Below are 23,246 nucleotides of genomic sequence, written 5' to 3'. Positions count from 1 at the left end.
TCAGTTAATTAAAATAGTGATCCAGCAAAAAGTCCACTGAGAAAGTCTGATTCTGCATGGTAGTGGATTTTTAATATTAATGAATATTATAGAAGGAAGGACAGGGTATTTGTGAAATGGGGTCCAGAGCAAAGCCAAATACAGACACAAAATCACCAAATAACTTAGGTTGGTAGGATCCTACCTAAAGTACATCCATTCTGAACTGATTCACTCATGGAAGGCTCAAGCCAATAAAATCTATGCACATGAAAATCTCAGTGGTATGGTAGCCACCTGCTCTGCTCTTGTATCTCATTAAATAGAGCACAAAATTGACTTGAAAGCAAACATACTTTAAAAACGTGATCGGTAGTACTGCACTCTGTTTTCTTGTCAGGTTGAGAGTGGAGGTTTCTTTTCTGCTTGGTTTTTTTTTTCCTTTTGTTTTTTATTATGTGGCAGGCATATTTTCTACTTCTTAAATCAGAGTGAACAGTGTTTCCCTCGCTGAGCACTGCACAGGTACCACAGAAACCTTTAACAGGCCATATTATAGTGCAAGAGTACTATCAAGACCAAACCTAAAAAAAAGATAAAAATATGTGCCCACATAGTTATAGATTCCCTTCCATTTTTCTTAAATATTGGACTTACTTTCCTCTGTGAAATGCCCTTTAAAAGAGAGACTTTAATGCATTGTCAAATCCTACATAAGAACTGTTGTTAACAGGTTGAGGCAGTTGAATTATTAGATTAGGATAGAATAGAATAGAATAGAATAGAATAGAATAGAATAGAATATGTAACACATCTGGCTCCTCACAGACCCATTTAATTTAAGGACATTGGTATACTTAAGAACCCAGTTTCTCTGGGATGCCTTCAGATTTCCATGCTTTCCATGCAAGGGGTGCAAAGAACTTTTTAAAACTCCAGTACACTGCAAGATGTCTCCAGCTGAGCTTTCACATACTATGACATATCAAACCTCTTGTCATCGCTGAAAAGAAAAGGCACCAAACATTCAGCAGGGAATTATTGAGTGCCACAGTGGGACACCAGCAGGTCCAGAAGAGAACACAAGCAGGAGACGATCTCTCTGCTCCAGCTCTTGCTTCCCACATGCTACTTTGATAGTATTAGCAGCAGCATTGTGAAAACACAGCCAGCTGTGACACACACAGGCTGTTCTCAAAGGCACAGTGCATCTGGGAACTACCCCCTCGTGCTCCTGAAGCCATGCTCTCATGCACTCTTTAAATGTGTGCTCAGCACCATGTTCTGATTTAACTTTGACAAAAACAAGCACTGGTGCTTTGGGACCAAACCTCAATTTCCCCATTTTCTGTTAAGAATGGGATACAGTTTGTTTCTTAGGGCTGAGCTGATAAGAAATATTTGTTATGGCAAATACAGTGTTACAGTGGAGAGCAGAAAAATTTCATATTTCTCTGGGCACTGCTAAACATCCTTTCAAAGATTACAGCAAACTCACTAACCTCACAGAAACTGTCCCAGAAAACTTCACCAAGGGACATGTTGCCAAAAGACAGTCAAAAACACAACACGATTATGCTCACTGGAACAGAAGTGCTGACTATTGTTTAAGGTTGCCAGGATTTAACGGAATAAATTTATGGGGTAGATTAAGTAAAAAATCCCTGTAAATCCTTGGAAGACTCATTACAGAAATCACTGTGGAAAGTACTACCAAGACTTTAGAAAATAACCATGACATTCAAAACATGTTTGAAAAAATGTGAAAAGCAGAGGCAGAGTAAGTATCTCTTCTTAATAGACATGCTTCCAAAAGTATATAAACAGTGACAGCAAGAAGCTACCATAAGGCTCGTGTGAAATAATTCTGGTTCATGTACAGCGCATTCTAAAAGAAGATTTGACAAACCCACATGAGCAACAGAAAACAATTCAGTTGACAGAGCAATTCTAAAGGGATGGCCCAGATCCTGGCACCTCCAACCATAAAAACTTAGTGGGAGCCTGGAGATGAAAAATGCTGAATAAGAGAAGAATCTGTAAATAAACCATTATGTCATATCACTACACATGCTCAGCTTTGAGATCTGCAATATTCTCTGTCCTGGCCACATGTAATTGAAAATAGACACCACAGAGAGCCTAGGAAGAAGCTGCTGTAATCATGTGCAACCCCTGCTCTAGCTCTAGTTCAACTAAACAGACCTATATGGATGAAACAAAATTAAACAAGACTGTAGTAGAAAATCAGGGGTTTAAGGAGGAAAAATGAAATTAATAAATACTGTAAAGAGAACATTACTGAACATGACGATCAGCAGGCTCCATAAGACTTGACCAGAAAGTCCTGCCAGTAACAGATACTCAACCAGTACCAAGTTCATTGTTCAGGAATATTTCTGAGCATAGGTGCTACAAAGGAACCTCACAACATGGATGGCTATATCTTTTTTTTTTTTTTTTGACAGAAGGCTACACAGAAATCAATGAGTCAGTAGTACTTTGTCAGCGAGTAGATGTAGAATAAAAGCTGATCCACTACACAGTGGAGTGGACCCCTGAGGAGAGTGCAAACCAAGGATAATACCAAGAAGGCCAAGCATTCTTGCCTCAGATTTCACTAAACAGGTGAATGGTGAGCAGATGGTTATAAACTAATACCATCAACACAGGAATACCCTCTGAGCATTAGAGAGCAGTATTTGTCCATGTTGATTGCCTTCCAGTTAGCTGTCCCTCATCTCAGAACATTTAATGGAGCCAGTGTGCAGCTGGTAGTCCTGACAGCCACTAGTGCTGAAAACTTGCAGAGAACTCTAATTGAGAAGAATTGAAAAGACGAATGTATGCCTTTGTCTAAAAAAAAAAAAAAGAAAAGAAAGGAATTGTAGGACCAATCAGCTTAACTTCAGTAACTGAAAAAATATGGGAACAGACCCCCGTTTGTAAGCTCATAACTAAGAACAAGGAGATGAGTAAGAGTCAACCAGGATCTGCCAAGAACAAATCATGTTAAACCAATCTCATTTCCTTCTTTGCCCACCCAGGCCCTCAGAGGCAGAGCAGAAGCAGTTTGTACCATACATCTTGGACTTAGAGGGAGCTTTTGACACTGCTTTATATGACATTCTCATAAGAAAAATAAGAAGATGCCACATGGGTACAGACCATCTGGAAATCGTACTTGCAGGGTAGTTATCAAAGTGGAAGGGTGTGCTGACTAGGTTTCTTATGATCTGTGCTGGGTCTGGTACCAGTCAGCATTATACTCTTGATTTGACCAAGAGAATGAGCACACTGCATTTGTGAATTATGTAATGTTGGGAAGGGCTACCAGGAAGCTGGAGGAAGTCGAGGTCAAAATTGAACATTATGACAGAGAAGTGATCCAGAAAAGAAGAAAAAAGAGCTAAAGCAAAGAAAGAGGAGGCAAATGAGAAAGGCAAATACAAAGGTCTATACGTGGGAATGATCATCTGCAGAAATACAAGATGGGAAACATCTGGTGTGAGAGCAGCTGCACAGAAGACAGCTGCAAATTGAACAAGAGTCAAAAGTGTCCTGCTGCTGTGAAAACACCATGCTGGCAGGAATAAACAGGACTACAGCACACAAGGCATATGAAGGGCTCTTTCTGTTCAGGGCCCAAGGAGGCAAGACCTCATCTGGAGCACCCTGTTACATCTCTGCAACACCAACCATCCAGTTGGGAGAGCAGGGGCAAGGAGCAGAGCTCTTGGGGGTGCTGGACAAGGACTGATGATGGAACACATCTGGGAAGGTGTGGAAGTCTTTACATATTTCAGGGCTGCTGCTAGAAGGAGGGAATAACTGGTTCTTGGCAGCTCTAGAGAAAGAAGCAGTAGGTTTTCACTCAGAAAGACAATTTCAGGTTAATATTAGTAAATACATACCAGTGGGGGTCCTGAGGTACTGGACTAGACCCTGGAACCTCCTCTACTGAAGATCCTTAAGAACAGGAAGAATAAAAGCTGTTGTGAGGAACATCTGTCTTATTAGCCTATGTCAGGGTTGACAGACTAGAGACCCTCCTGTGTTTCCTGCTCTTCTGCCTTACTTTTTCTGCCTGTACAAAGGGGTTTCAGTGGCCCTTAGTTCTGACATGTAGCACTGGGTACAGAAAGTTAGAGGGACAGAAAAATTAAATTAATCCCTGCTTTTATAAACCAAGAAGCTCAAAGTTAATTACACTGAAAATGCAAATAAAGAATCTGCTCCAGACAGTGAGAAAACTCCTTCTGACTTGTATTGCCCTTGGATCAAACCCAAAAAGAAGAGCCTGCACTATTTTCCTTGAGAATTTTTAATATCTGTGTTGAATAAAATACAAAATTACAAAGGAAATAAACTTGTCTGTAAAAGTTTTCATCCAACACTACTTAGGCTGCTGTTGTCTGAGTTTAAGTTTATTCATCTAGATGTATCTATTGTCTTTTGCCATAAAAAATGACTCAATCTGTCATCAGCTTACAAGACTTGTTGAAAAGGGTAGGTTTGTCAAAAAAATTTTAGTTCTGCTGTGGTTCATTTCTTTTTCCCATTGACCTATGTTGTATTGTGTCATTTAATCAATCTGGTGTCTTGTGTAAGTGCATGAAGAATTTGTTATGTTTAACGACAGTGTGTAGTACATTTTTCTATCATTGCTGATGCAAGATCTAGGAACTTACTGGCCAAACACTGTATGTTCTGCAGTTTAATATTTCAAGTTAAATTACAGTTCTAATAGCTGACATTCAGTGGCAGCCTTATTCATCTAGCTGCTGACATGAGTCATTGCAGGATGACATGTGCAATAGCAGAATTCTCATCTAGTTACTCAGACAAATAGATGTCTTGCAAATAGCTGTGGGACAGTTAAGTCTTTTTAACTCTGTGTTCACAGCTGAATAATTGAATATGTATTTAGTCTCTGTGATTCTCAGCTGATTGTGGCTCCAGGCTGAAAATACTCTGCTGAATCTGTGCGTGTTCGAGTCTGGTAAGCTACAGCAATTGTGGAACTTGTAAGAATTTCCACATCAAACCATACTAAGTTTAGTGCTCAGTTAGAAGTCTAAAACTTTGTCAGAAATGGCATCTAAATGAGGGGTAAAATATAGGCTAGTCCTTGACTCCAATGACAAAAAAGGCTCCTCTCTGCCTATCTGCCAGAAGACACACACTTAAGGAACCAGTGGTCCAATGTCTGTCTGTCTGAGCAGCAGCTGCCTGCATTGCTGTCTATTAGAGCACTTTTAAAGTACAGTCCTTTGTTAGAATGCAAATGAACTCAAGAAAATGGCAGTAACTCAGACTGGCAAACCACAGACTCCTCTGATGGCCTGGCAGATGGCTAGAGGTGGCTTTGAGCACCTTCACCAAAGAAAAAAGGCTTAATCCTAATTAATGCTGGCAGTCATCTCCTTTTGGAGTTATTAGATCAGACAGTTATCAGATCAGATGGTTATTAGATCATGTTACTCATGAAAACATCCCTTCTATGTTTTGGGAATAAAGTCAGAACTGTCGTCTTTGACACCAAGGCAGGCATTTCTAACAGAGAAATGGATGAATCCAAGAGTTGCAATAAAAGCCGAAGCAATGTGTTTTTCACCAAAATAAAAATCTTGACAGAATTATTCTGGTCTATGTGACAGAAAACTTTGGAAGTCAGACAAGAATTTTTCTTCTGAGACAGAGACACTGAGTATATACAGTGCTAAATAACTAGATAATCAGGATATTCACTGGAAAAAGAAAAATCTACCCCCAAAGTTGGGTCAAATCCCAAATCTGCTGCTACTTATGTCTTCATTTCATGAACATTTCTGGAAAGACTTGTCTCCTTTTCATTACAGACCAAGAATATTTTTGAAATCTCAGAAAATTCCATAAAATGAGATTATTGTTCTCTATTAAGGTGTCACAGCAATCATTACATAAATATTTTTAGCTGCCTAACAAAGATTTGCTTAGAACAGATTCCAAGTGATGACATGCCAATGGAAAGCTTTGTGTACAGTGGACATTATTTGAGCACAGAGGTTCCCCTCCCTCCCCCATCAGCAGTTTCTGATAGACTGTACTGATCCTGGGACTTTAGCAAACTGTTCAGGAACACAAGTGAAGTTTTAGAACATCCTCTAGTTAAAAAAATAGTAACTCCCAAAACCCTTATTTTTTTAGCAGGACAACTTGACTTGCTAAAGAAACCTGGCTTTCAAGCCAGGTCTAATTTCTGAGACCTTCTTATTTTAGAGTTGCATCGAAACAGGAGAGTAATCTCTTCAGAGAGTCACTGTGGTCTCCATTTGATATTTTCCCATGACTTGAGATAATTCCATCCCTCCTATAGCTCTCAAATGGGTAAAGGAAAGATACTTTCCTTTATTGCTCATGGTAGTCAGCATATAATAGGAATATTATATGCTGACATTTTATGAAACTGATCAAGGGAAGCAATGTGTGAAAATTTACAAAGAGGTCACAGACACAGTGGCCATAATAAAATGTCTTACCATGTACTCTGGAGACATAGGGAATATATTGAGCTTAAACACAAAATACGAGCAACTGCCACTACTGAACTGTAGGTCACAGCTGCTATGTTCCCTTACAGGAATAAATTTCCTCTTGTTAATAAACCTTTCTACATGTACTTCAAAGGTGACTGAACCAAAAATTTCCCTGGGTCTGATTTTGCATCGTCATTTACCCTCATCCTGAAGAAAAGCAAACTGTATCTATGTATGTAGCTTCTATTACCTCTCATACTTCCAATATTTCAATTTATAGATTAGAAATAGAATTTTTTTTAAAAGAAGAAGAAAGAAATCCTGCAAGTCAACAGAAGACATTTTAAAACAAGAGTGCCAGATTTGACTTCAGCTGGCAAGCGAAGAGGAGAGGAGTGAATATCAACATATGAAGATAACACTAGGAACTAGAACAGTAGTTTCATAACTGTTTTGGATTGCTATCAACCCTCAGAATTTCTTATGGACCACCAGGCATCATTATCATCAAAGTTTTAATTGAAAACACTATTTAAAATAGTGTTTAATATGGCTCTGTGGATTAGCTGTGAACCCTTTACTGTGGCCTCCTGGACCACCAGTGTTCTGCGGACCATGGTTTGGGAAGCACTGAACCAGACTGCACACATCGTACAGCCCGGCAAAACACCGCTGTGTCTGCAAGCAGAGGCCGTCCTGCAACTGCACCATGTGCTCAAATAATGCACATGTCAGTTCAGCCTTCTTGGTAGCTGAAGAACACAGCACCCTTTTGTTTTTCCCTTACCCAAAGTTTCTTTTTTATTGCTTTAGAGAAACAAGCAAATGGTGCCAAACCTCAGTTTCTGATTGTTTCTTGTAGGATCTTCCTCATGTCTGGCAATGATGTAATCTTTCAGGAAGCTATCTATGAAATAAGAAATATAAATCCCCCCATTTTTCATATAAATATCATATAAATGATAACAGTGGAGTTATCATTCCAGAATAGTTATGAGATCTACAAATCCAAAAATTAAAATATTAAAACTAGCTTCTAAATTGGTTTTTATTTTCCTCCTCTGGAAAATTTGTTCCTTTTTTTTCCTTCCCAAATGCACTTATGATGCTAGAGCTCTGTGTGTGGTCATTAAAGCATTTCAGCAACTTTCTGCAAATTCTTTACAGTTATTCTTTGGCTGCAGCACTACAGGATTGTCTGCTTATTACCAGAGAAACACAGAGGAAAGCACTGAGAAGGGAACTTGTGTGCAAGTGTTATAAATAAGTGCAGCAAAACACCTAGAGCCACAATTCAGCCCTATGTGAAGTCAGTGACAGAGCGTGGTCTCACATGAGAGCAGGGATGGGCTGTAGCTTCCCTTCCCATCATTCTGCCTCTCTATCTCCTTGCACCTCACAGGCACCTCAGCCCACCAGTATAGAAGGGGGCCTTATTTACCTCTCTTCATATACTCATTATCAACAGCCATTACATGGAATTGGCAATGAGGAACCTTTGCAAGTAGCAGCATCACAGAAAAAAAAAATAAATAACTCCTTTTCTAAAACAACTTTTTTTAAAACAAGTCTGTGCTTCCATGACAATATCTCTCCTGTTTTGGAGAGAAAATAGTGCTGTCACAGCACTTCTATGCCCCTTGTATGCTCAATAGCCATGGTAATGCAGAGGTTTGATTCAGAGTAGGAGTGGAAAAGGGTCACTTCAGCCAAACTAATGCACAGGAGAAGTCTGCAAGGGAAAGGAGTAAGCTCTACCTTGAAAGAAAATGAAACCTACACAGTTCTTGTCTCTGTAGGTCTGTCTTGCAGTACTTTGCACTCAGCATCACTAATGGGTGCTGCTGGAGCATTTATAAAGCTAGATTAATAATCAGCCCCCTTTGTGCCCTGTTTTTTTTGTTGTTGTTGTCTGAACACTTTTCGTTATCCATGCAGTGCCAATGCTCAGAGGTAGTTATTAACTCACTTTTTATTAATCTGAAACAGATGAAGTTCAGCTTGCAAACCTGACTAGACAGTGTGAAAACAAATCTTGTGGCCTCACCTCACCACTGTCCAGATTCATTGCCAAGTTCCCCTCTGGTGAAGAGGTTTACATGGGACTATCACATGGCTGCATACCTGGGGTAATAAGCCCGAGTTGAGCCAAGCATTTTAAATATGCGTGGAATTCTGTAAGAATGAGAAATCCACACTGAGCAGTAATGCCCTCCTCACATTGCTGCCTGACCCCCTTGCTGTAGATAATGTATGTACTTTCTTTAGTAAGTACGTGCTGCCTTTCTGCCAACCCATCAGCTTTTGGCTTCTCTCCACAGGAAGCAGGGAAGCTGCGTTCACCTATGCCATTACTGCTGCCGGGGTTGCACACGCTGTCACGGCCGCCTGCAGCCAGGGCAACCTCAGCAATTGTGGCTGTGACCGAGAGAAACAGGGCTACTACAACCAGGAGGAGGGCTGGAAGTGGGGAGGCTGCTCTGCGGATATCAGATACGGCATTGAGTTCTCCCGGAGGTTTGTTGATGCCCGAGAAATCAAAAAGAATGCACGGAGGCTGATGAACTTGCACAACAATGAGGCTGGAAGAAAGGTATTCCAGAAAGGACAAGGGATGGGGATGTGTGTGCTGGAGGATGGGGGGAGGCTGGCTTGGTGGCAGGAGGCATTCCCTGAGAACTTACCCTCTCTCTGATGTTATCCTGCACCCACATCAAGTCACCAGATGGTATCTATTGTTCACGGTTTTTTTGCTGTTTCTTTTTATTCAGAGCTGGCCATATATTACAGGTACTCCTGTAAAAATTTCTGCTTCCTAAGCCTTCTTTCCAGCCCCCCTGATAACAGGGAGGAGCTTGCAGGATCTGTTTGGTATAATGATATATCACTGCTTTTCATCCAATTTGCAAAAAATCTAGCAAGGGATGTCAGGGCTTGTGATGGGACAGAACTGAGTTGTCTGCATTGCTCAGCTTCCACAGCACTTCCAGATATTTACTCCAGCCAAACCCAAACCACTTATTTGACCCCAGCTCTAATGAAATACACGCAGTAGTACACAGGGCACTTCTTGGCAAACACACAACTGTCTCTTTGTAACTACACAGCTACAAACGGCTGCATAAGAAGAAACAGTTTCATGTCTAGAACCATGACTGAATTGCTTGTCATGGAAACAATAAACATCATGGATCTATGCTGATTTATGTTCACTAACAATCCTCATAGCTCTCAAAGCTTGTAGTTTAAAAAGTGTAACAGATCTTTCTGCATCATATATACCTACCCCAGGAGAGATTATACCCTTTAAATTGTTTTCCCCCAGGAAAAGCCCTCCACTCCGATGTTGCAGAAAAATCCAATATATCAATATAGCAATCCAATAAAATCCTTCTCCTCTAATCACCAAAGTAAGATTGAATTTTCCTCCTCTGAAACCATGTGTGCTTTCAGTCCTGCAACTGAGCACTGGGCAAAGAGAGTAGAATTGGTGGTGACAGAAACAGTGCGATTATCTTACTGCCTGGATCTTGCTTATTAACACAGTTGCATTGGCCGTGCACTGAAACTGAAGGTTCTGTATGGGCAGTAGTCACTGGGATGGAAATCCTACATAAATTCAATGTGGTGAGAGAGGCATAATCTCAGGCATAGAGACAGGATTGGTACTTCAGTGATAGCTCACACTGAGGTCTCCAGATGTGCAGGAGAAAGCTGACTGAAGAGCCAAACAGGAAAGCAGCCTTGAGGGGCACAGTCCTTTTTTCCTAAAATATTGTGGCCATGGGCACAAAAGAACCTCATTCAGCAGTTCACCATCACATTGGAAGACCAGGTCTGACCATTTCACCTAGGCTGGGAATTTCAGCTCAGCATCATGAATTGTGTTTGGAGGCAAAAGAAGATGGAAGCCAGCTCTTAAACTTGCCAGGGAGAGTTTATTACTGCTAGATGCATTATCATCCCTCCTTAAACTGGCATCCTCTGTGGTGTGTGCTGTGCCACCCCCATGGAGATCCTGATGCATGTCCTGCTTGGAACATGTCACAGTCTAGATGTGAAAGAGGGACAAAAGAACAAAAGCAGAAGCTGAGATGGAGAACAGTGAAGTCCCAAGGACAGAAAGAGCTCATTATGTGAACTGGGCATTGATCATGGGTCCCCCAATTCTAAATACAGCCCAGTAACCACTAGACCACATTGCTGATTCTTATTAAGTATTTTACTTTTCATCAGAATTTCATAAGCAGAGGGACATAAGCAAACTAAAGAAGTGCATATTTTTATGGATACTCCTGGTAACAGCATTCATGCAAATAAATTCCATTTAACAATTCTAAAATTTTCTTTTTTGCAAATGTTCTTGCAAAAAACAAATCATAATACTAATATAAAAGGTGGTTTTGAGAGTCATGTTTAGAAATAATGTTGGTGTTATGATATCTATTCCCATAAAATGAATATTCAGAGTTGTAATATTTAGTGATTCTGGTTCTTCTGAGATAATTTGCTATTTGTATAAATTAGACATTCTGAATTCAAGACTGACTGAAACTTAAAGTTAGAACAAAACTCTGGAACACAGGATATGCTTTCTGTGTTTCTGGGTTGGACCTTACAAAAGCAGTTACAGAGTTTTCTGCAATTTCAGTGTGAAATCACAAGTTCCTTCTGAGAATCCAGGCAAACTTGTAATCTGATCTACATTCACCTGAAATCTGGCAGTTTTGGGGGTCCTTGGTAAAGCTGGATTGGACTGTGAGCCTGACACAAAATCTATAACCAGGAGATTTTGCTTATGCATGAATGAATGTAATTCTTACATACTCCACATGGTCCTTATTCACAGTCAAGTCAGAAATCACAGAATCACGGAAGCAATCACAGAATCACAGAATGGGTAAGGCTGGAAGGGTCTAAACCCCTCTGCTCAAGCAGGATCCCTTAGACCATGTTACTCAGGATTGTGTCCAAATTGTTTTCGAGTATGTCAAGAGAAGGAGGCTCCACACCCTCTCTGGTCTCTGTTCAGGGCTTGGGCACTGCCCAGGGAAGAAGTTCTGCCTCCTGTCCAGGTGGAACTTCCTGGGCATCAGTCCCTGCCCGTTCCTCTGGTGCCATGGCTGGGCCCCCCGGAGCAGAGCCTGGGCCCTGCTCGGAGCCCTCCCTGCACACAGGGACACACAGGGCTGAGGGCCCTTCTCAGCTGGGGCTCCTCTCCAGGCTGAACAGCCCCAGCTCCTGCAGCTCCCTTCCTCCTCATAGGACACTGAACTCCATGATCTTGTGGTCACTACAGCCGTGGCTGCCCCCAACCTTCCCATCCCCAACAAGGCCTTCCTTGTTTGTTAGAGTAAGGTCCAGAAGCACACCTTCCCTCACTGGCTCCTCCATTTGCCTGGATACTACACTGAACCTCCATCTTTATCCTTTTCCCTTCCAAAACTCTCACAACACAACTGGGAAATGCTTGTACTGCTCTGAGAAAGTCTCTCAGTATCATCCTGCTGATCTGTATGTGGCTTGTCTTAGAATTTGGAAACACTTTGTAGCCAAGCTTCTGGTTCATGACTGCTATTATAAAAACCCAAAGTAAGGATATTTTACCTGTGTAATGAATAGGAATGAAAGGTAAGAAGGAAAACACAGTCAACTCTGTTTATTTTTTAATTACTTTGTTGCTTCAGAAGTGCTCAAACAGTATTTTCTACCTTAGAGTGGTAATGGTAAAGACAGTAAAGGACATATATGCTTTTGTAGCTTCCTACAGAGATTTCACAGCACTTTGACCATTTAAAAAACCCCACATTCACATGTGTAATGGTAAGGCTTGCAGCTCTTTTTCAGTCATATCAAATAGGCTTTTTGAGTTAGCTAGGAACAATTTTTAGCCAACAAATGTGCTACCTTCATTTTAGTCTTCTTTTTGAAGCCCAGAGCCTTCTAAGATAGAAACATGAGGAAAAAAGGACACGAAGAGGTCCCAACCCCAACTACGATTATTCCCAACTTGCTCTGAAGTCAGTGGTAGGCCCTTGATGACCTCTGTTGATGTCTACCAGGTGGCCAGAAGTTCATTGCTACGATCATTAGTCAAGGCCACCAGTTTTTCCCCCTGAGCAGTTATTTGAATGTTCTCTTATAACACCACAAGGACTTTCTCATGTGCTCTCAGAAATCTTGCCCATTCTCAATCTCTCCCAGCACTTGTCCCACACACGCCTGGGCATCAGAGGGGTTTGTAAGTACAGCAGTATGGCTCTAATATTTTGCCCTTGTAGGGATGCTCTCAAAAGCTGGCCTGCTGGCATTTCACTGTTGCTAAAAGCAGAGCCCAGAGGAATTTTTCTTCGTGGAAAAGCAGCATGCTGTAAAAATAATTGCACAAACTTTGCAAACAGATGAGGGGAAAAACAGTCTTGGGGGGTCTTTTACTGGAGTCTAGGGTTGAGATGTTCAGTACTACCCTCTGATAAATTACCTCCTTGGAAAATATTTTCATTTAGTCTTTTCAGGGAATTTCTGATGACTGTGGAATGAATGAATCCCCCAATTGCCCTGCCGTGCATCCCCCAATGGCTCTGCATTGCATTTCTAAGAATTGTTTCAGCTAATGGCAGGTTTGCAAAGTTTCTGACAGATTTGCAATAAATAGCATCAGTGACAAAATCATAATCTTGCCATTGGTGTCGTTTGGAATAAATAAATGCTCAGGGATTCCTGGTGACACAAGATGCTCCTGATGGAAGATTTATGCTTGGTGGCAAAGCAGCACCTCATGGTGTGAAAGAGCAGAGGAACAAACTTCTCTGTCAGTTTCTAAATGTCCACTATGATTTGGGATGGAAAGTACAAGTGTAGTAAATGAAAACAAGCCCCCAAAGGAGGACTAGTATAAGTCTAATACAAATGTTACTGAAAGAATGTCTTGTGGCAAATCTGAAAGATTACAGAGAGAGCTGTGGGCAAAACTTTGACAGAGTAATGAAAAATTAAATACCAACAAACCAAGTCAGCTTAGATGCTGTTTTATGAGACAGCTTTCTACCATGTATTTTTAGAAATAAGTATCTTTATTCTGGGATAAATGAATTTAGAGTAACATCTAGGAACACATATCATTAATCTTAACTTTTTGTTGAAAGCTGCAAAACAATAACCATCTCTCATGGGGAATCTCATTTATAAAAATGGATGTTTCTCTTTGTTTTTATGGGGTGAGTATGAAGAACAAACTGACAAATTGGTAGCAGATTGCAGCTTTTACCAAAAAGTAGAAATGTTTCTAACAGTTTATCAATCAATTAGGCTCTTACAGTAGACAGTGACTGTGGTTACATGGACAACAAACTGGCCCTTCCAGAAACACACCCATCACATTCACTGCCAGCAACTCAGCCTGATACCATTCCAATATTTACTCCTTTGTAGTGGCAATGGGTTTGTCCTGTTGTTTTTTTGGAATGCCTGGAAGATGACAACAGTTTATCTTATATATGAAACAGTATGGGGTGTGGGGAAAAAACAAGAAAGATTTTTCTATTACTTGGGACAACATTTCCATCTAAGCCATGGCTTTTTCTCATAGTTTCAGGTGCAACAGGCCTGTGGTATTGGGAAGGGGTTTCTTTGCTCACTTGCTTTGGCTGTAGAATAGCTAATGAGGTGATTTGTTGATTACCTTTCATTATATATATATATATATATACACATATATATATACATATAAAAATATAAAACTAATATATAATGCAATACTATTACTAATATAATATAATATAATACACAGGCATAAATATACGTAGTGTGTGTGCATGTAATTATGGATATTTATACATATTTATGTATATTGTCTGTGCATATATTATGTAAGACAGTGTAAACTCCCTTCACCTCACATGAAGCATTATAATTAATCAGCTCGCTCCTGCAAGATGCACAGCACCTGATATGCTACAGACTGCCCACACTGTCACCTGACAGGATGTAGAGATAAAAAGCAATGCCCAGAAAAAGACTCTGCATGAAATGTTCTGAAGACACAGTGGAGGCTGAACTCCAGTTTCAAACGTGACAGCCAACTAATTTTATGCTCTTATAAGACTAAAATATTCTTTAAAATGTGACTGTTTCCTAAGTCATTTCAGTGATGCAAAGAATGTGACTTTCCAGGTTTTACAGTCTCGAGTCCATCATTTGCTGAAAGTTTCTTTCTCTAAAAGTGACAAATTATTTCACTACACATCCCTTGTGAGACCACTCATGAAAGAAAAGCTTTTGATAGTTGTACTTCATGCTATACTTTCCATCTTCCCACTTAAAGTGATTTGAAGACATAAATCCAATTTCAAAAATTTTGGTGCTATAGCTTGGGTGGGTTAGATGGATAACTAAAGGCTTATCCATATGTCCTGAATATGCAAGCTTTGGCTCAAAATCTCATGAGACTAGATCTCCTGCTTCCAGTTGGGCTGGATTTGTTAGCCTATTTGTTCTTCCAGAAACACACCCTTAACGCAGACTGCCAGCAGCTACATCTGGTACTACCCTAATTTTGAACATTTTGCTTTAAAATTAGAGGGGGGGAATAGCCAAATATTTTAGGACTTGCTAAATGGTTTTATTCAAGAAATGTGCATGCCCCTGCATACCATGTAATGCATGCAAAACATATCAAACATCAGTGAAATATCACTGCACAACCTCAAACCTGACACGTCTGTTCTGCTTGACAGAAAAACACTACCAGTGAAATATTTTTAACTATTTAAGGTGATATTTAAAATTTTACCTGTAAGGTAAGAGAGTGGAACACTGCAAGCACACTTGCTTTGGGGATGACTGGGAGGACATTTCTGAAGAAGATTGCTTTTTGCAACATTCCACTGTAAAAATAATATTCAGAAAGTTGTAACCAATTGCAGCAGTTTATTGCTCAAACAGCTATTTTCTCTTTTCCTAGGAAGCAGAGAATAAACACTGATGGATTAGGCTATTGTTCATCCTCATAACAAGTAGAGACATCCATCTAATGGACAGCAGGTCCCAAAATGCTGGGTTAATTTTCCTGGTAGCTAAGAGGAGAACTTGTGTAAAGAGTGCAGTGGGCCTTCCTCAGCTTTTTCAACGCATTAAGTGGGGACACTATGGAAGAAGATGCCTTACCTAGGGAGGCAAGTGGAGGGCAGGAGGAGGTGAATTGATACCTCTTGGCACCCCCCACAGTTCCCAGCCCTGCTAAGCTCTGGCCAGTGCCAGGGAAAAACTGCCTCATGCTGTGTCTGGATACTAACCTGCTGCAAAGCCAAGGCTCCCTGCTCCCATTAAACTAAACAATAAGAAAAACAGGGATGTGACAAGAGGAATAAACACAGTAATTCAGTTCCTCATCCCACATCCCATAGAATATAAATACTCTTGTGATGCTTGATGGAACAGCTTCACAGAGGAGCAGAAAGAAAATCATGCAGCTGAAGTATCCTTATTCCTCTCTTGCTGGCTCCATGCTCCCTGTTCACAGGGCTGGGCACAACCTAAGGAGACACATCATGAACTACTCAATTTTGGGCTCTGTGATCTGCTATTAACAAAGAATAATTTCAGGACATTTGTATTAGAGGAGTAGCATTACACCCTACTAATCTTAGTTACACCCCGGCCTATCCAAGATAAAAAACCAAACCCAAACAAACTCATCTTGGATTCCCAGATGGGTCCAGAAGATCAGCATTTTGTCAGCAGTGGTGGGCCCCAGGCTGCACTGAGACTTGGGTTAGCCAGTGCCCACACATCATCAGCAAGCCTTCAGCTCTCGTGGCTGCAGCTGCATGAGCATCAAAGAAGTGGTGACATCCTGTGACCAGAATCTTTCTCTTTTGGTAGTTGTTACCCAAAACAAAAAGTTGATCGCTTGCATATTTGATGAGGCAAAACTCTTAAAGTCTTTTATTTCTTTTAGATACTTCAGTCAAAAAGTTATATGGATTTTGTTACATTCAGCATTTGGTCCAACAATGTGCATTTCCATTAGGGAAAACACAAACCAGCAGGGCTAAGCCAAAACACACACAAAATGTAACTATTGTTTTTACATACTTTATCCAAATAGGATTTTTACTATGGACAGAAACTGTATCTGATATTATGCAGTTGGGTTTAGATATGGAACTTGAAAAAATGAATTTCTTTTCATGCATATCATTTTGTTTAATTTTGGTCTTTGCAAGTCTTTTTCTATTTAACTGGCAGCAGACAGCCCTCAAATTGCATTTTAGATGTATGATTTATATAGGTATAAAAAGATGTGGGATTAAGAAAGCTTTAAAGTTATATTTCACAATTCATTTAACAAAGTAGCAGTAGTTAGAAAATTTTACTTGACAAGATCTTTCTGGGGTGGGAGTGGGCCTGTATGTGGCAAAGGGACCTGAGGAATGTTCCTATGATTAATCTGAGGCAGCACAGCCCAACGATGGGAATTTGCTCTGGGAGGTAGATCTTGCTGTAAACCATTCAAGATTAGATACGAGGCACTGACATATGACAAATGAAACTGCTGAGAGAGTGGCTCATATGAGCTAATGATTTTCAATCTTTAATTAAGCACCTAGCTTGGCATCGTGTCCTAGATTTGAGTAAATAAGTACCTTTAAGGTTCAGGGTCAGAGCTTTGATGGGAATTTCACTGAGGAAAGCTGAGCTGGAGGGACATTTAGGAAGCAAAATGTTAGTTGCTCCTCATTCAGAGCATTGAGCAAGCAAGGTCAGATCTGGCCAGCTTTGCCAGGTCCCGTGGCACCTCTCTGGCAAGTGGGAAGCTGCTTCAGATACCATGCAGAGAGACATTCCTCTGGGAGGGCCAGAGCATGCTGGCTTGTCAGCAAGGAGGGGCACTAGGCAGCATCTGGGTGGAAAGAGGGGGGAAAAAATGTTGCTTAGAATTTGCTTAGTTTGGGCCTTGTATTCCCTGACCTCCAAGTTTTTGGGCACAATTTTATACCCACAGCTGACTGTGGGCACACAAATTATAGCATTCAGGAATTTAACTACCTGATGATTGGGCCTCTGCTCAGTGTTGTAACCCCAAGCATTCCACATTCATGAGAGAAGCCTCCAAAAAAATTTAAAAAACCTGCAAGATTGGCTTCAGGAGCATGAATTAATACTTTTCAAAACTTCTGCTTTTTTGAGCCTGCATGGCTTGCATTTGCAAGTCCTCCCACCATCACAAACAGTGGGAATCTTTGAAAAAACACAGCAGTGAAATCAGGTTTCTGCTCACCAAAATGAATCACAAAACTGGACCTTCAGAAAGATAACAGCAAAAAAAGAAAATAAAGACTTAGGATAGAGTTGCTGGAGATTGTACTGTAGAGGCTGCCAAGCAGTGTCTATAGATTATATATATACGTATATATACAAAACGTATGTAATAATGTATATAAACATCAGTATCTCAACCAAATACACATAGGCAAACAATTATTATATAGACAGACAGGAATCCACATATAAAAATACATTTCCAAAGATGTCACCCAGGACACTGAAATGGGTGATGTCTGTCTTTCAGGAACAATGACACTTTCTAGTGTATCAGGGAAGCACATCAGAGGCTCTTTGGGACAGTGCCCACAGTGTTGAGCCCACAGAAGAATAAGGAGCCTCATGAACTTCTTCCACTCTCTTAGCAAGTTACTGGCTTGGCCTTTTCAACCAAAATGCAGCCACCAGAAACACATGTAGAGCATGACAAAATATGTACACTTCATCAAGATTCACTGCTCAGGGAGGAGTATGACTCAGGGGTGACAGATCCCATCAGCAATGCTTTCCTGGAAATCCTTACATCATAGTGCTGTTTGGTGGAGGTGTAAAGGTTGCCTCCACCTCTTGTCATGGATTTTGCTGCAGTTCTTATAGCTGCAACTGCATGCTAAGAAAGCTGCAGGAATGGGTTAGTTTCAAAAAAACCAAACATTTTTCAGCAATATCAAGCACAGCTTCTAAGCATGTTTATACATACCTACAAACATAACTAAATACCAATAGATTATTTGAACCCAGATTTGTGGAACAGGATTGAAATCTTATTTGGGGGTCTTTCTCCAAAGATCTTCTCCATAGGCCTGAAATGGTTACAGAGGAGATCCTAAAAGACCCCAGAGTACATCCAGAATACATCCATCTCCTCACCGCCACTGAAATGCTGCTGCTGCAGCAGAAGGTGGCAAGTTTTCTCTTCTACCAAGTATAGGAGACAGGAAGGTGATACAGTGCATTCCAGTGTCCACAAAAAACCCAGCTCATCACAGCCTTGCTGATTTTCTTTAGAGCAGTTGCAGCTATAGGAATTTCTTCCCCAACTCAGTAAACCTTGCTGGGAAACACCTTTTCTGCCTCTGATAGGGTAACTTGACCTTGACCTGGGTAAAGCCTGTGGTTCCAGAAGGTCTAATGTATGAGCAGACCAAGGTCAGACCTCAGCAGGGGCTGCGACTCCTCCTGAGGGGCAGTGGAGGGGCAGCTCCAATCTATGCTCTGTGTGACCAGGGACAGGACCCGAGGGAATGGCTGGAACTGGGTCAGGGGAGGTTTAGGTTGGATATCAGGGGAAAGGTTCTTCCCTCAGAGGGTGGTGGGGCACTAAACAGGCTCCCCAGGGAATGGTCATGGCCCCAAGGCTGCCAGAGCTCCAGGAGTGGTTGGACAATGCTCTCAGGCACAGGGTGGGATTTTGGAGTTGTCCTGAGCTGGACTCAGTGGGTCCCTTCCAACTCAGGATATTTTATGATTCTTGCATAGGTTGCTCAGCTATCTTATACTTGCTACCGTATGTTGGCAAGGGAGAATCAAATCCAAATAGTCTCTTTAATATTGAAACCCCAGAAATTTGGGAAAAAACAAACCATACAATTTAAGTGAAACTCAAACAACTCAGGAGGGTGCCCTCTATTTGCAGGGATAACCAGATCTGTACAGCTTTTATTTTAAGGCCAGTTTCTGAAGCAGTAAGCATTTTTTACTCCCTCCTACTTCATTATGCCATTGTACTCAGATTTCGGCCCTTTTATCCTTTGCCCATTTCAGTCATGTTCTGGGATCTGCAGCGAAACCACTACAGGAGATGGTCTGCAGCATCAGTAATGCTTTCAGACAAGCTCGGTAGCTCATATTTCTTTGTTAGCATCCCATTGCAAAGGGGAAAGATCAGTTCGCTTTGTTCTTAGGCCTTGATTTTCATAAGCTAATGATGCCTGTGGGTGTAATTATGGTCAGGCTTAAGTGGTAGCGCAAGGGCAGAAAAACAGACAGGCGCTTCCATGGAGCTGGCTTCCTTCTGCTGCACACACGGAGCGGCAGGGCATCGCTTGCCTTCCCCCGGGCACAACCTGGCCCAGGGAAGGAGGGATGTGCCAGTCGTGGCATGGCTTGGCTGCAGCAGAAACAGCAGAATGACAGTGGAGCCTGAGCCCAAGCAGCCACCAGTTTGTGTCCCTTCTGACTCTGAATTAAACCCCTCTGGCTGAACCTCCTACAACAGCAATACATTTCTCTTTGGCTCACTGTTGAGCAGGACCCTTCAGTGGATTTTTTTCCCTCTAATGCTGTGTTATTATTGCCCTGGTGGAAAAAAATGTATTTGTGACTGATTATTCACTTAATAGTTGGACTAAATACTGCAACGAGTGCTGCTTTTAAAGGGGATGGGACATTCTGTGGGTGGAATAGTCCATAAATTTACCACTGGTGGTATAGGTATAGGTGCATAGGCAAAATCTTTAATTATGCAGTGAATATAGAATAATAAAATGGTTTGGGTTGGAAGTGACCTTGGAGATCATCTAGTTTCACCTCCCTGCATGTAGGCTTATTCAGTCACACAGTATATACTGTTCTTTTTAAGCATTCTTTGATCGTTACTTAAAGCAATTAAGTATTCTGAATCTTACGCCACTTAAAAAACCCCCAACTCCTTTTTTTTTTTCTGTTTTCAAAATGAAAATATTTTGAAAAAATTTAAGTCCCCTCTGTCTCTAAAGAAATGTCTTCTAAAATGTCAGTAAATATCCTCCAATATTTGGAAAGACAATGGAATTTTTTTACCAAAAAATGACAAAACACTGTATTTCCAACCAGGTGCCACTTGAAACAAAATGTGTTATGAGCTGGGAGGTGAGAAGACTTACAAGCATGCATTCAAAAAATTTCAACCAGCAGTAATGAATATTCATATGACCTAAACAGACCCAGATTTAGGAAGGCTTGCAATACTGTTTTCCTGCAGTAACAATACACAAATGTCTGTACCCATAGGTTCTCGAAGAGAGAATGAAATTGGAGTGCAAGTGTCATGGAGTTTCAGGTTCCTGTACAACTAAGACCTGCTGGACCACGCTTCCTAAATTCAGAGAGATTGGATATATTTTGAAAGAGAAATACAACGCTGCAGTGCAAGTGGAGGTGGTACGAGCCAGTAGACTGAGACAGCCAACCTTCCTGAAGATCAAGCAGATTAAGAGCTACCAGAAACCCATGGAAACAGATTTAGTGTATATTGAAAAGTCACCCAACTACTGTGAGGAAGATGCTTCCACAGGGAGCGTCGGCACCCAGGGACGACTCTGCAACCGCACCTCTCCCAATGCGGACGGGTGTGACATGATGTGCTGTGGAAGAGGGTACAACACACACCAGTACACCAAGGTGTGGCAATGCAATTGCAAATTCCACTGGTGCTGCTTTGTGAAGTGCAACACGTGTAGTGAGCGGACAGAGGTGTTCACCTGCAAATAACGGCATCATGTGCAAACAAACAGAACAAACCACCGAGCGAGGAAAGTGGAGTACAACAAACGACAGCGTCATTTTGCACATCTAATTCTCTTGGGGAAAAGAACCCCAGCCAACACCACAACAACCACTCCCTCCCCACTACTACTTACACTTCTAAGGATGGTGCATTTTGGCTGGCTGGCTGTTGTAACTGCTTTGGAAACAAGAGCAACAGGATTAAGGTGATGTTGACAACCACATGAAACTTTCTCTCTGTCTCTATTTTTTTTAAACTACAATCTGAGTGTTGTAGAGTTCTCTTAGTGTTTTAAATTATACATATCAGAGAAGCTGATTGCATTGCAGCTCCCACGACATTTAAAAGAAAAAGACACTTTCTCCTATTTTACAGCAACAAAACTCTCTAGCCCTGTGCAAACAAAGACTTTTTTTAAGGAAATGAAATCTTCACTGACTAGAACACAGCATTCTCACTGCAAAAACCAAAATTTCTAAGAAAGCAGGTAGAGAGCAAACAACTGGTAGGGAGCAAAATTTATGGCAGAAATACTCCACTATCAGTTTGGAAAAAAACCCCAACAGACATGCACAAAATTACAACAGCTGCCAGTGACACTGGAACTCTTTGAATGAACATTAAAAATAATTATTTATGTTTTTAATAGTATCAAAAAATTCTAAGCACTAACGGGTAGCTATGTCTTAATTCTGTACTAAATGTAAACTTATTGGAACTCTGACTTTATGACTTTTGTATTTGGTTCTCCCTAAGTTCTTCAACGCTACTGATCTGTTGTCACTCCACTATTAGAGAGTTCAATTACTGTAGGCCTTAAGCAATTGCCAGAACCGAATGAAAATATCACATGAACCTTTGGTTACCAATGCTTGATACTGACTTTTCCTGCTTGCCTCCTGAATAAGAATGACTTTTTTTTAGACTCAGGCCTGAGGTGTGGAGCACCTGCTCACAGCTCCTCATAGGGAGTTTTAGGATACAAAAACGTGCTTCAACAAATATCAAAGGTTTTGCTTTGCCATTGAATGCACTGGCAGGATTTTCCAGGCATTGTGTTTTCCCTTTAAAGTTAATATTTCCCTTGAAAGTTAATATTTCCAAGAATTTTAAATAACTTACACTCAGTATGCACTCAGAAGTCAATAAAAGTCTGGCAGCTGAGCTCTAGGTTGCTGCACCCTCTGAGCTGTCATGGCTTCACAAGCATAAGAAAGCTAAAATCTGGATTAGTCTGTGTTATCTTTATTTTAAGATTGGCAATAACATACCCCCTGTTAAGCACATGAATGTTGAAAGAAAGAAGCTCACTTCTTAATAGCACTCAATCCTAATTCCCATACCTTTTCCCTACGAGAGATTTTTAAAACAGCCTCAGATATTTTACTGCTGTAAAATCTAGAGTTTTAACCCCAAGAGCCCAGATATGCCCACTTATAACACAGCCCATTTAACCATGTAATTATTTGCTTGTCCCAAGGGTCCCTGCCTGATTTTCTGAAAACTTGAGTTAAAAATGTCCTTACATCTGCATATCTGCATTTTTAGCTTTTCATTTTTATTTTCATTTCATTACTTATACTGAGGGGCTGCAGAACCATGAGTCCTCCCCACCTGACACAGAAGCACTTGTCCATCCACATGGTGCTCTTGGGGAAAGGGGCTGCTGGACCCAGAGCTCCACCAGCTCCTGTGCTGGGTATGTGAATGAGCCAGAATTACCTCTGTAATTTGTGGACCCATATTATCAAAGGTAATTAAAGATTCGGGGACCTTCATTTGAACACTTGTGAGGACCTGCCTTTCTGACCCCAAGCACTTACCCTCTGAAAATCAGACCCCTTTGATAACTCCCCCACAGAGCAATGCAAAATTGCTTATTTTTTTCAATGTTGCTCTTGATTTCTAAATACCAGCCTCAGCATGAATGAGTGCAA

At 41.0% G+C, this 23,246-nt stretch overlaps 1 protein-coding gene across 2 annotated transcripts in view; it reads left to right on the top strand.

Annotated features, from left to right (window-relative positions):
• WNT7B (Wnt family member 7B) overlaps positions 1 to 21,293 on the top strand; it is a gene marked incomplete at both ends in the record, with an annotated part of 91,235 nt that extends 69,942 nt beyond the window's left edge. For both annotated transcript variants that reach the window (XM_082281199.1, XM_082281198.1), the window contains 2 exons: positions 8,819 to 9,090; positions 20,814 to 21,293. In XM_082281199.1, the coding sequence (XP_082137325.1) occupies positions 8,819 to 9,090; positions 20,814 to 21,293 (752 nt within the window). The remainder of the gene's footprint in view (positions 1 to 8,818; positions 9,091 to 20,813) is intronic.
• Between the last annotated feature and the right edge of the window lie 1,953 nt (positions 21,294 to 23,246).

This window comes from Coloeus monedula (genome assembly GCF_965178545.1).
Source record: "Coloeus monedula genome assembly, chromosome: 4".
Taxonomy (NCBI): domain Eukaryota; kingdom Metazoa; phylum Chordata; class Aves; order Passeriformes; family Corvidae; genus Coloeus; species Coloeus monedula.
The sequence above is the reverse complement of the archived record's forward strand: the minus strand, read 5'-3'. Positions and strand labels throughout refer to the sequence as shown.